The sequence below is a fragment of the Ammodytes marinus genome (genome assembly GCF_949987685.1).
Source record: "Ammodytes marinus genome assembly, chromosome: 1".
Lineage (NCBI taxonomy): Eukaryota > Metazoa > Chordata > Actinopteri > Uranoscopiformes > Ammodytidae > Ammodytes > Ammodytes marinus.
The window spans coordinates 8611969-8625109 of NC_137230.1; the positions used below are offsets into that span (position 1 = coordinate 8611969).

Genomic DNA, 13141 nt, shown 5'->3' on the forward strand with positions numbered 1-13141 from the left:
TTTTTTCTGTCCTTTTTATCATCTCATGACCCATCACAAATATTTTTTCTGACCCCTTGTGGAGGCCATGGTCCCCAGGTTGAAAACCACTGATGTAGAAGGTTTTTTTTAAAGAAGTATCATGTTTCAACCAAACATTTGAGCACACTGTGATACAACAGGAAGCTCTGTGAGTGATTTTTGAAGGAGTTTGATTTACTGTCAAATGATAACTCTATGAAGTCTCGACAAAGTCACTGTTTTTATTGGTGTTACTCCAGGAGTTTGGAAGCAGCTTTATATCATATGCACTTGTCTTTACTGTTGTGTCTTCATCCCTGGCTGAAACAGCCCTCCCTGTCATCTTTACTTCATGCCATCTCTCTTGGTGAACACTTCCATTATGTAACACAAGGGGCTGAAATAGATGAATTATTCATTATTACCTCTTGTATAATACATAGATGTACTTTCTCCCTTCTTTCGTCTAAGCCAGTTGGTGGGCATGTTGTTCTAACACAAGGGACTGTTACCTCCCCCCAGGTTTTTACAGCACATTTAAAATCTTCAAAATATTTCTTAAATCAGGAGTCTTGTGCTTTCCACTAAAGAGGCTCTAAGAAATATCCCTTTCAAAATGTTTATTTTAAAAGGATGCACATACAGGGCTCCTGGGCCATGTGGAAAAGCTCATATTCTCCATCAATGAATCAGTTAACCATTATTGTCAATTCTGAAGGGAAAGTTTGCATTGCATTTTGTTAACCATAAGTGCTGTGCATCTATGGGAATCCCACAACTTATTTCCATTCAAAATAGATTTTCGGTTCAAAACGATTCCCGATTCAAAATCGATTACTCTATTCAGTTCAAAGGAGGATTTCAGCATCTACTTCAGTCCACTGTGTGCTAAGAGGCGTTGTGCAAATAAGGGCATGAAAGCTAATTAAAGTCTTATTCATCTTCATTAAAGTCTATTTTAATGTGAAGCTTGTAATGCATGTGATTTTAAGGCAAGGCAACATTACCTGCGGCAGCAAAATAGATTTGAAAAATATTTAAAAAAACGATTTAACATGAATCACTTCTAAAATGTCCTTGTGTCACTACATTTCTTATTTCAGTGAACGGGTTTGTGGTCTCATCTGGTGGAAGCAGTTTGGGGAAAATAATGCCGCCCAAATCACCCTCTCCCCCTGGAAACAACCTGGGCCCTCCCAGTCGCAAGACAGACCTCCGAGTGGTCATCCCTCAGTCCAAAGGAATGATGCAAACACTGGTAAGTGTGTGTGTGTGTGTGTGTGTGTGTGTGTGTGTGTGTGTGTGCACGCGTGTGTGGTGAACAACAACATGAAAACAAGCCGGCAGATACACAGCTACCACTTTATAACCAGCTTATAAAACTGTTTTTCAAAGTGTTGCCTTCAGGCTTTCAGGGCCTGACAGAGTTTTATTAGGAACTATACATGATGTTTTTGTCAGCCTGGGGGATGGTGGAGGCAGGCAAGCACCGGGTAAATAGATCATGCACATAAAGTTGGTCCGCAACTTTTCAGAACAATTGGTTGGACGGCATCTTGACCAGATGGTGGGTGGGTTTGCCAAGGAAGTCTTTGTTCTTGGAGAGAAGAGAGAGGAGAGAATGTCTCTGTTCTGGACTGAACAATTCCCCACATCAATGTTGGCAAAGAACTGACTTCAAGGCATGAGTTGTCATATAACCAGTAATCCTCTTCAAGTTCCTTAGTGCGTATTCACACCTGCCGTGTTTAGTTCGAGCAGCTAAATCAGCTGTGTCAGCTTGAGCCTATTCTTCTTGTGAGCTGCGCATCCAGCAGCAAAAATACAGTGAAAAGTATACGTTCCACATCGATGGCTACAAGCCACACAACTTGGCATTGATAGATATGTTAACCATATGAAACAACAATAATTTGTTGTTTTCTTTTTTATTTATGTATTTATTTATTTATTAATTATAACCCCATATAGGCCTGCTGTAGATCAGGCAGTAGTTCTACTAAATCACTAAAACAGGTTATGGAATATTTCCATAATTGTTAACACTTTGTCAGTTTTCACTTTGTGCATTCTGCTTTTCCCCGCCCCAGAATATCTGTCAAATGAATGAATGACCTTAGCACACATGTTGTTTTGCTTCATAATGCTGGTTCACTTGCAAAAAGGGCAACGTGAAAGTGGACCCAAAAAAAAATAATAATAATAAGTTTATTCTATTTGGTCTGGACCCAAAGCAAGTGAACTAGCGGACTTTCCCAGTGTGAATACACCCTAAGTCTCTTTCAATAGGGACTTCAGTCTTCTTATTTTTCATTGTTTAACAGTTTATTTGACATGGTGCGTGTCATGCATCCTTAAAACTCCCATTAACTCCACTGGCAACCAGAGTGTAATTAACCTTTGCAATTTCTTCAAGTTTCAAATTTGTTTCTTTATCATCTGCACAACAAATACAGGTGCAGTTGTTTTTTTCTTCCTAGAAATCTACATTACGACAGATGTGGCTTAATGTACTGTTCCTAGCACTGAGATACAGACTGTTGTTTAAGACAGTGGTTCATGGTTGAGGTTGCCACTGGCAATCACAAAGCCGTCGTTTATTACATTTTGTTTGATTTTCTGTAACCTGTGCTAGCACTTGCAGGAAGTATTTTTCTTTGTGTGTAGTTTTTCCTTGTGTGTTCGCAGACACCTCCCATGATCTTTTTGCCAGATTGTCTTTCCCCCAAAGAGCCTTATAAAGTCAAAAATGATTCATTTCAGTGAAAGATATGTCAAGGAGTCTGCCAGGAAAGGGAGTGCTGCTTCTCTGTGGAAGCTCATCAGATGTAGAAACTGTACCAATGGAACTCAAATGCTGAAATGTATGCTTTTACATTCTACTCACACACATGATCCCTCACATGTTTTTCAGTTATTAGATGCATGAAATGTAGAGCTTTTTGTGCCTGCATTTCTGCCATCAGATTGTACGTACATTCAGCAGCTGGTCTGAGTTATTGAAGTTATTGATCTGCCCTTATACATCATGACTGTTGCCCTCCCCTCCCACTCTATGCTAAAACATGATGTAAGGAATAGCAAACAATGGAATTGTTCCTTTTTTCCCCTCTCTGTTTTCTAGAGACAGCATGTCTGGAGATTTGGTGTAATTTATTTGAATTGTGTACATAACATTTTTTTCAGATAGTTAGAAGAAGGTGGTGGTGAGGATTTTGTAACTCTGAATTGATTTAGGATGAGATACAAATACAAAAAGCAACATTATGAAGGCTGGAACAAAAATATTTATTAATAAAAAATATAATACTGTCTGACTAAATATTAAGTGGAAAATATATATGAATAAACTGCCTTTCATCCTTTGTGTAGCAGTAAACATTGCCTCAGTATCATCATTTCTCATCATTCGGGAGATGGTTATTGGTGACAACTGCATGGCAAGTTAGCATGTGTATTTCTCAGTGGTGTGTGAGTGTTAAATGTCAGCTTTTATGGGATGACATCAGTGTGCGAGTGAAACGTGCAACAGAGCCCCAGTGTTAAACGCAGCAGCAGCAGGAGAAGGTGAGAGCTGCTCACAACACCACATGCATATGTTTCTGCTTTTCATCCCGTGCACTAAGAACATTTAAGTTGTGGTCAGACAGCAGCTCCTCCGTTTGATCATTTAGAAACTGTCTTTCACTTCCTCCTCTGTATACGAGTGTGGTTTTTCACTGTGTCTTTTGCACAAACAACATCTCTTTAAACTGGACATCTTTTTATTTCTACACTGAGTTTCTTTAAAACAATGTTCCTAAAGACATTCTTCACAGACCCACCCTTGTTACGTAACCGTTATCATCATTAGCATGTTAAATGGAAATTGAATTCTCTAGTATTGCATTTGTAACTCATAGTGATAGAATTGCCACAGATAATACAAGGAAAGGGGAAGGTAGCGCAATGCAATGCAAGCAGTCACACTGGGTAAGCTTTGATGATGTTAGTTCTAGGGATGAATAAGTTGTTAAAGTGTGTGTGTGTGTGTGTGTGTGTGTGTGTGTGTGTGTGTGTGTGTGTGTGTGTGTGTGTGTGTGTGTGTGTGTGTGTGTGTGTGTGTGTGTGTGTGTGTGTGTGTGTGTGTGTGTGTGTGTGTGTGTGTGTGTGTGTGTGTGTGTGTGTGTGTGCCGTGCTCTCAGCAGTTAATGACCTCATTCAGGATGATGTCACTTCTGACATTATCAGGCTGGAATGCCAACACGCAAAGAGGAACAACACCAAACTTCTAATTACTGTTAGAAATGTGTCAAGTGAGAGAGCCGCCAGTTTGGATTAAAAGCAGCTTTAATTTATTAGGTTGATGTCTTTATGAGGCTTAATTTGAGGCAGTGAACTGTTATGAAATGCTTGATTAATTGAATGCTTTTACATGATACAAAATATTTTAATTTTTTTTACTAACCAGGTCTGTGTTTTAAAATTGTGAGAAATGACCATCGGCTCCTTTTCTTAAATATTAAGATTTGGAGTTTAACAAAAGACACTGGCAGGTTGGTGAAATTCGGCTTGCCTTAAGTCATTCAAAACTTCCAGCACTAATCAGCAGCAGCCCTTTGAGTTGACAGTTTTTCCGGAGCAGGACACTGAACCTCGGCAAGGAAGTTGAGACAACATGGGAAATGAGTAAAGTAAAGCATAAGAAGATGTGGCAGGTTAATATAAAGTGGACACAGCAGAAGCTATATTGTACATCATGACTGTAGAGTGCAAGAGTATTTGAGGTTTCATGTTTCCTTGAAAAGGGAATCAGTTCTCACTGGCTATAGAAAGAGTCCGTGAAAATGAATGTATACGACACCATGTGGTTTAAATGGAGCATCACGAGCAATGGTCAGCTGCATGTAATCCACTGTGCAGTATGACTTCAACCTAGGCACAGATAAGCTACAGAGAAGACAGATTTAAGATTTTATTTAATGAAAATGAATAAATGTAGTGACTGTTTGTTTTTATTATGTTTTCAGAATAACCAGAGGCTGAGCAGCAGTCAGTCCAACCAATCTCTGTCCACCCCAGTGGTGTCCATCAACACACCCAGTCTGTCTCACCAGAGTCTGGTCTACTCGGGCATCAGCTCTTCCTACAACAACGGTACCTGATGATTAGTAGTGTTTGCTGTCATTAGTATTAGTATCTAGCTTACATTTTTAGCATCAATCCACATGTGGAAAGCAGACATGTGGGTTAAACTGACTGTGTCTTGAAATAATACAAGGATATACTGTTTATGTATAAAGATGATCAGTACCCTGAAATGTAATATTTTTTTTCAATGTTCATCAAATGCCAACATTCATCTATCCTTGGAGTGTCACTCTTCCTGGGGTAAAAGTTGGTTTGTGAAAAGCTAGTCAGAGTGAAAGAGGTTCAGGTGGTTCAGCAGCTATATCAGTCTAATGATTTGTGTGTTATAATGTTACATGTCGTCTCTCTCTGTCAGATTACTCCCTGAACAGTGCAGATTTGTCGGGCTTCAGCTCCCCTGCTGGACACTGTCTAGGCTCCTTGGCAGCATGGCAGCAGCACCAGATGGGCTCACTAGGGTAACTATCTTTCTCTTGCTGTTTGACCCTTTGTTGAGCGTTTTGGTGGTAGATACTTCAATTTACACTATATTAAAATCACCTGATACAGTTTCCAGAGTGGGCACAGAAACATTAACACTAAAGAACAAAGTCATTTGTTAACAATAACATATTTTCTTATAGGTAAATGACAACTCCTGTATGAGTTAAATTGAGACTATGTAACTTGTGATACTGACAGTGACACATGGTAAATGCTAAAACATTGTGAAGGATTAGAACAAGTAGAGAGTAGCTGTAAAACCAGCAATGTCAGTATTACAGCTAATGCTAATGTGGCTATTATAGGCCACCATAGGCTACTGGTCTTACCCGAAGAAATAATTCCTTTGCATTAAACTTCTCATTTGTTAGAAGAATGTGTTATCTGTTCCTTCAAACGGTACATGGTGTCACTTTAAAGTCCATTTTCCATGTAAAATATAATTTGTTGTTGATAAATCCCATCTGAAATAACTGAAGTAGAATGAAATAGAACTATACTTTCCTTTTATTTCTAGTGAAGTAGAAGAATCAAATAGTAAAGCTAAAGTACTACACATGTGTTGCTTCCTCCACAGGACACATTTCAGTATAAACCAACCACAGAAAAGTTATTTCACAGACATGTTTAGTTATACCACTAGGTGGTGCCAGCACTCCAGTCCACCGTCACAGCCTTAACACATCCTCCCCCTCTCTGTCTTTAGGTCAGGCAGCTCCAACCTCTCCATCAACACCAACCATAACAACATGAACATCAAAGCCGAGCCCATCTCCCCGCCCAGAGACCACCTCAGCCAATCACGTTACATGAGCCAGGCCCACGCCCCTCCTCCTCAGCCTCACTCTGACATGGGCCGCTCTCCTGCCGACAGCCTCAGCTCCTCCTGCAGCTCCCACGAGGACCGGGACGAGAGGCAGCGGCCAGACTTCCCCTCGCTGTCAGGGGGCAGGGAGAGTCCCACGCTCAAACGAATGAGAATGGACAGCTGGGTGACATAGAGGCCTATACTACAGTCACGTGACAGCCCAAAAGCCAAGGGCAAACACAGGAAGGACACTGTTGTGCAAATGAAATGTGGGATTTTTTAATGATGTGTTCTTTTATTATTTCACTAAAGGTGGAGTCCCCGATTCTGGAGAATGCTTGTTGTCAGAATCTTGTTTGTCAAAATCAGTGAATATCTCCTGACGATGTGTGTGTGCACTAAATTAAATACAGTGTTAATACACAGGCTACGGTCCGTAAACAGGCATGGTGATAGCTACGGTGCCCCCCCCTTTGTTTACATACTTTTTGTGTACATACCAGTTTACTGAGCTTAGGCTGTGTATTGAACACAGATTTTATTTTAAGCGTGCACACAGAACGGGTCAGGTAGCGGATCGTGAGGAGATATTCACTGATTTTGACAGAGTGATTTTGACAACTGGAATTCTTCAGAATCGCTGACCGCCCCTTTAAGCTACCTGTTGTGATTGCTGGTCAGTTTTTTGAGAAGGTTTATTGAGAAAAAATGTCTGGATATTCTGGATGTCAGAGTTTTTTCAATGCTACGTAAAACACAACATGCCATCCTATTTATATTATAAATCATTTAATGAATCACTGACTGATAATGTGGGTCCAATTGCAGTACAATCTGTCATTTTCTTATCCAATGGGATGCAGAACTGTATAGGAAGGAATCAAATAAGGCGAGATTCAATCTTGTGGCTTCCTGATCCGGGTTATCAAGCAGTGAAGTGCTTCTGGATATCTCCCATTGGGTGTCAGCCAATTCACTTCTGATCTTCTCAGGGTCCAACATGAAAGCAATACTCCCTCCACATCATCCTTGTTACTCCTCTTTATAAAATCACTTATTTATATCAGCCAAAGCAGTATGCTGGTTTTATGTTGTTTGTGTGTGTTTTTATATTATGCACAGAATGAGACAATATTTCACTCGGATAATGAAAGCCATGGACACTTGCTCTGTATGTACTACAGAAATATGTCATTATTGTTTTGTATATATTATCTTTAATATATATCACTTTGGTGTAACTATATATTGTTCATCTGTTTGTTGTGTCTGCCTGGGTGAAACAGGAAGCCGGCTCCACCACATTTTACAAGAGTGCATTTTTGTGGTTATTGCAACCTTGGCAGGGCATCACCCTTTTTCTTAATCATCCAGTGTATATAGGATAAACTGGTTTTGTGAAGTATGCCATGCTAATATACATGTATCTGCTTTCCAAAAATATACTGAAAGGATAGTGCACTCTAGAAAACACTTCTTAGAGCTATAGTGCGTTACTTTTCATATATATGAATGTCGGTTACATTCAAGCCATCGCCAAATAAGTTGACTCAAAGTTGACCAAACTCTCTATTTCTCAGTATGGCTGCGTTTAGTATGTTAGTACAGCAGACGGCATAAAATCCATGTGTGATTACCATCATAGGCTCATCTCATGTAGCTGCGCCGACAGTGATGTTGTAATTACTCTGCGACAAGTTATACACTATAGCTTTAATGAACAAAATAAAACCGCCTCAGAAAACCTAAATCAAGCCAAAGCTGTCCAAACTGCTATGGAGGGGTGAGAATACAATACATGAGCTAATATGGGACACAATTAAATTGTCTTCATGAATTGTAATCCTGTCACATGAACCACACAACAACATAGACCCAAGTGCAATAGTTGCACTTAGCTTGGTAGTGCATTTGTGCATGAGGAAACATCCCGTTGATTGTGTTTAAAAACACAACAACTGAAACAGACAGAATTGACATTTGAGCAGAAATTCTTAATCCTCCTTTATGAGTTAAATTAAAAAAAACTTTATGTACACATAATTCTTAACTATACATACAGTATATTGATTGGTCATAGTGTACATATGTACACCCATCTGTATATATATGGGTGTACATTGGTATGACAGTGTGGCAGGGAATCAATTGAAATGTTTAGATAGTAGTGAGCGATAGGTTGGAGAAATGACAATGTCTGAGCTTTGTGGGAATTTGCTGAACGGACTCAAATGACTGTGCAGTGAAATGATTCATGAGAAACTGGAATGTGTGTGGGAGTAATAGGCGTCACAACATCAGATGAGAATAATGAGACAAGAAAAGACAAGAAAATCCATGGTTTAAAACAGAGAGAGGGCCAACACTAGTGGCATCAGTAGGCTACTGGACTGTTGTGATCATTAGATTACAATGGCCTGCGGGACAGACAGAAACTATGTAGGTAGGATAGGAGGAAGTTGAGGAATCAGAAAGACTGTTGTGCTGTTGGATGTAAAGAAAACTAATGTGTGACACAACTGGTTGGGCACATAAGCGCTGGTGTTAACCGCCACATAACTGATGATCTATTGTGTGAAGGGTTATTAGTGTGCAGAGGTAACTTGGAGGGAAGAAGTTACATGTGACTTATCTTAACACTCCTGTTGTGTTTGTTTCATCTTAGCTACTTCAGAAGTCAGAAAAGTCAGAAAATATGTAGTCTTATTGATCTCAAGGCTGTATAAAAAATCTAATTACTTAACATGGGGGCTTTTTTAAGGCTTTATATAGGCCTATATATTTTTTTATATGCTACATAAGTTAGTTACAGGATAACTGTAGGCGTACAGGATAGGCTACTTGTTAAACTAGTGTTGCTCAAAAGGGGTTGGTTTAGGCCTATCTTTTTTCCTTTTTTTCCAGAGAAGAAAAGGAAAAAAGATAGGCTATCAATATGTGCTTTAAGGCGGTGCTACAATGTTTTCAATTTGCCTTGATTTATTGGATATGTTTCCTATAATAACCTTTTGGGCTCTTATTTGGAGCACGCGCTCACCGCCAGGGCTTTTATTTTGAAAGTCCTAGCCTACTGTAGAGCAGACTGTTGTGTCTGGTCTGGCTTGATGTTTGATGCTCAAGCGAATAGGAGGAAGTCCAGGCCAGGCACGCAACCCGGTCGATATTATCAACTGTTGCCGTTTCGTTTTTCTTCCACAATGTTAAGCAGCCACGAAGTGAATGAGAAACACTCGTCGGAGTTACTTTGCAACGGATAAAGGTAAAAGCTCACTCGTTCATTTCACGTTTTGAGGGGGAAATGTATAGTTGTGCAAGTTTGTTTGACTACCTGTCCTCCTCCGGGGTCTCCGGGGCGGGGTTCGTGGGCTCTTCAGGTAAGCTTCCTTCCTGGAGGTGAAATCCCCTTCGGCCTCAACAGACCCCTTTAAACTATCTGTCCTCACTTTTTACTTTCTGTAAACTTGAAGTCTTCCAGTTGTGCTGCCTACATCTGCATGGAATGAGGCTGGCATAGAAACCCGTCAAAACATCTGTAATTTGTTATTTAGCCTAGGCTACATGTCATGTCGTGTGGGCTTTTTTTTGTTTTGTTTAATGCGTCCACATAAGCAACAGTCGCCCACCAATTTTGTCAAGCAAACAGTAGGTTACTTTATATAGCCTATAAAATAAAATAAAGCATGTAGAAAAAGTTGCAGTGCTGGGAAGTTATGTGTCAATTCTCAGCGGTTGGTTCGGCATGTGTGTGGTAGCCTTCATGCCGAATAAAAGAACACAACAATGATAAAGACTCAGTTACAGGTTTGAGATGCAGTATTATAATGTATCTCTTTACTGGCAGGATAATATCAATTGCATGTTTCTTTTTTAGGGGATTGGTCTGACCCTGTCCTAGAGAGCGTCTGGTCACTTTTCTGCAAAGTTTTTACTATGACGTTGTTGGTCTTTTTTGGCATTCTTCGTTAAACAGCATAATTTTCTTTTTTTTTTACTAACTCTGGATGCCAATTGGAATCCCTTTGGAGCCCAAGGTTTAAAACGGGTAATTAAGCAAAACAAATCCTGATAGTTCTATTCCCATGGTCTTGTTTATGTCACCACAGCATACTAAAAGCTTCTAACCACTATGCTGACTAACCACAAGTTACATTTTGTTTTGTTTTTTGCATTAGTTTATTTCATCTCCACGCAGGGAGGTTTTTGTCTTGCTCCATATCGAAAAAACCCTAATCTGTGAAATAGTTCAGGAAACGGCTTTTGACTTGTTCAGAGCTGCTTTGCTGTTGCACAACTTGGACACCTAGTAAGAAATAAACATTAAAGTCAAACAAGTAGGCCTAAAGGAGGGTTACCAGTACTAATCAGTTGGTATCAGAATATTAGTGTGAACTGCAGTAGATAAGGAGAAAAATGTTTCCCTGTGATCTAGGCCTTACATGTAGGCCTGTCACGATAACAAATTTTGCTGGGCGATTAATTGCCCCAACAATTATTGCGATAAGCGATAATATTGCCGTTTTAAGACCATTTTCAACTAATGTAATGATACTGGCATAATAATGCAAGCACACCCTTTCAAAGATCAATACCAGGGCACCAGACAAACTTGTTTTAGTTGCACTGGTGCCCCTAACTCAAAATGTTAAATGGACCTTGAAAGCATCTTGTAGCGGTCAATGGCTCTTACACATCTATTCACATTTTCCCAATTTGAACTATATTAGGCCTACTGATACTCTGTATGGCCAGCATGTTTTGGACCACACTGACAACAGGTTTCCCAGATCATACAGTTCATTGTGTTTTTGATTTTGCATTGCCATGTGAAATCCTTCAGACATTCCTTTAGGAAAAGGGATTTTTTTTAACCAATTTTCACCACAACCCCTTCCACTTCTGAGCCCTCTGATTTTTCCTCCTCTATCTCTGCTGACTGACTCTCTAAGGAAAATAGTTATTGGCCCAAAAGTAATAAAGTATCTAGTTGTAGCTAGATGACATATTCATCTTATTTGCATAATATGCTATTCTGAAAGAAGGAAAAATAATTAGAAAATGCTGAACATGTAGTTAAATGAACTAAAATGAACTAGGCCTATTCACATATTTACAAGCTCACTTTACACATGGTATTTGTTGCCATATAACTATAAGGTTAACTTTATTATAGATATGCAGTGGCCAATTGAATATGGACCTATATAACTATTTGCTTGTACAAACATCAACTGGCAGCTCTTGCGGGCACGGTGCTGTCTGTCTGCTGGCTGCTGCAGGTGGCGGGGGGGAGCTAGACTGGCCGTATGAGTGAGGGCTGAGGATACGCCACATTGCTAGATTTGCAGCTGGTCTTTAACAGTCTTATCGCTATGGCGAAACGTCGGCAAATATAGCGGCCAAGTCGCCAACATGTTTAAGACGTGACTACAGCGAGACACTGCAATGAAAGTATAGCCTTTTTTTTCATAATGGTGATTAACTCAATTTGGGAATGCAAGTAGAGATTTGTGCCTTCTCCAGCTCCTGTAATAACAATGGCTGGGGCTTACGATACAGAATCTCACTGATGAACACAATTACAATATTAGCGAGTTCATAGTAGGCTAAAGCTTACGTTACACATAAAGTAAATACAGCATACTTATTTGTGGCACAACAATCCTATATATGTATATATTTTTTCCCTTAATGTTTATGTGTCATATAATATGCAGCACTTCATCAGTTAATAGCTTTTCAATAGTGTCTCTCTACTTCTAACTTTGTGACCTTTTGACTTGTTTATGGCCATCTCACTGCATTACTCTTTACGCAGAGAGTCAAGACAGATGATGTGAGGTCAGTGAGACGGGTTTCTGGACAAGGTTGTCTGCAGATTGGGTTGAATGCTTTGGCAGTGTCTCCTTGAACTGGGCTGGCTTTATCTATACTGTTCCAGCCTTCGCGTGCTGTCCAAAGACTGGCCAGGCAGTAGCCTACTAGGGATGCACTGTAAAGGAGATGAGATGTACATTCCCGTTTGAAGTCAAACAGGCTCATATTTTTCAATAAATATTTGATGAATGTGTTTTTATTAAGTAATTCACGGCTCACCTGATGACACCTGGCCATGTGTTCAGAAAAGTGATATACCGATATGGGTTTTTCAATGGCCAATGCCGATATTTCGAGAGCAGGTCGGCCGATATAGAATGCCAATACATAAAATAGTTTTTTGGGTTTTAATGTAATTATAATGACAAATGAGAAACAGAATTGATCTTAAATTAAATATGTATTAAATAAATGAATACAGAAAAATATTTGAAACATAAAAAAGTGTATATTGCATTTGGGCTTCCCTGGTGTGTAAATATTGCCATGAGGGAGTTCTGGATTTCTTACTAGCCATCTGTCATAAATGAGGAAATAAAATAATTATGAAGTAAATAAGTGCAGCCAGTTATTGACCGATGCCAAGTATCTTAAAAATGCTGTCATGTATCACCTATGTGTATCTGTCTAGTCCAGGTGAGGCCCGGCGATGCCCCCTTGCTTGTCTGGCAGTTTTAATGAATTTAACGGTCCACTGAGCTGAGTGGCCACCTGGCTGTATATCTCAGTTACACAGGATTAAACCAGGGCCATATGTGTATGAGTGGTGAGTTGTTAGTTAAATATTTAGTGACCGCACCTTTAGTTACACACATTTAAGGCTGAACTCATTTTAAAGTCAAACAA

The 13141-nt window shown here is 39.6% G+C and overlaps 2 protein-coding genes across 3 annotated transcripts in view; both read left to right on the forward strand.

Moving 5' to 3' along the window:
• The window catches only part of LOC307249602 (myocyte-specific enhancer factor 2A-like), a 49433-nt gene extending 41774 nt beyond the window's left edge, over positions 1 to 7659 (forward strand). Inside the window, exons 8-11 of the mRNA XM_080026406.1 lie at positions 1104 to 1258; positions 5010 to 5136; positions 5486 to 5588; positions 6320 to 7659. Coding sequence (XP_079882532.1) covers positions 1104 to 1258; positions 5010 to 5136; positions 5486 to 5588; positions 6320 to 6614 — 680 coding nt within the window. The 3' untranslated portion in view covers positions 6615 to 7659. The remainder of the gene's footprint in view (positions 1 to 1103; positions 1259 to 5009; positions 5137 to 5485; positions 5589 to 6319) is intronic.
• Positions 7660 to 9295: 1636 nt separating this feature from the next.
• The window catches only part of mctp2b (multiple C2 domains, transmembrane 2b), a 42280-nt gene continuing 38434 nt past the window's right edge, over positions 9296 to 13141 (forward strand). For both annotated transcript variants that reach the window (XM_080033951.1, XM_080033952.1), the window contains exon 1: positions 9296 to 9680. The gene's annotated coding sequence lies outside the window, so the exon portion shown is untranslated. The remainder of the gene's footprint in view (positions 9681 to 13141) is intronic.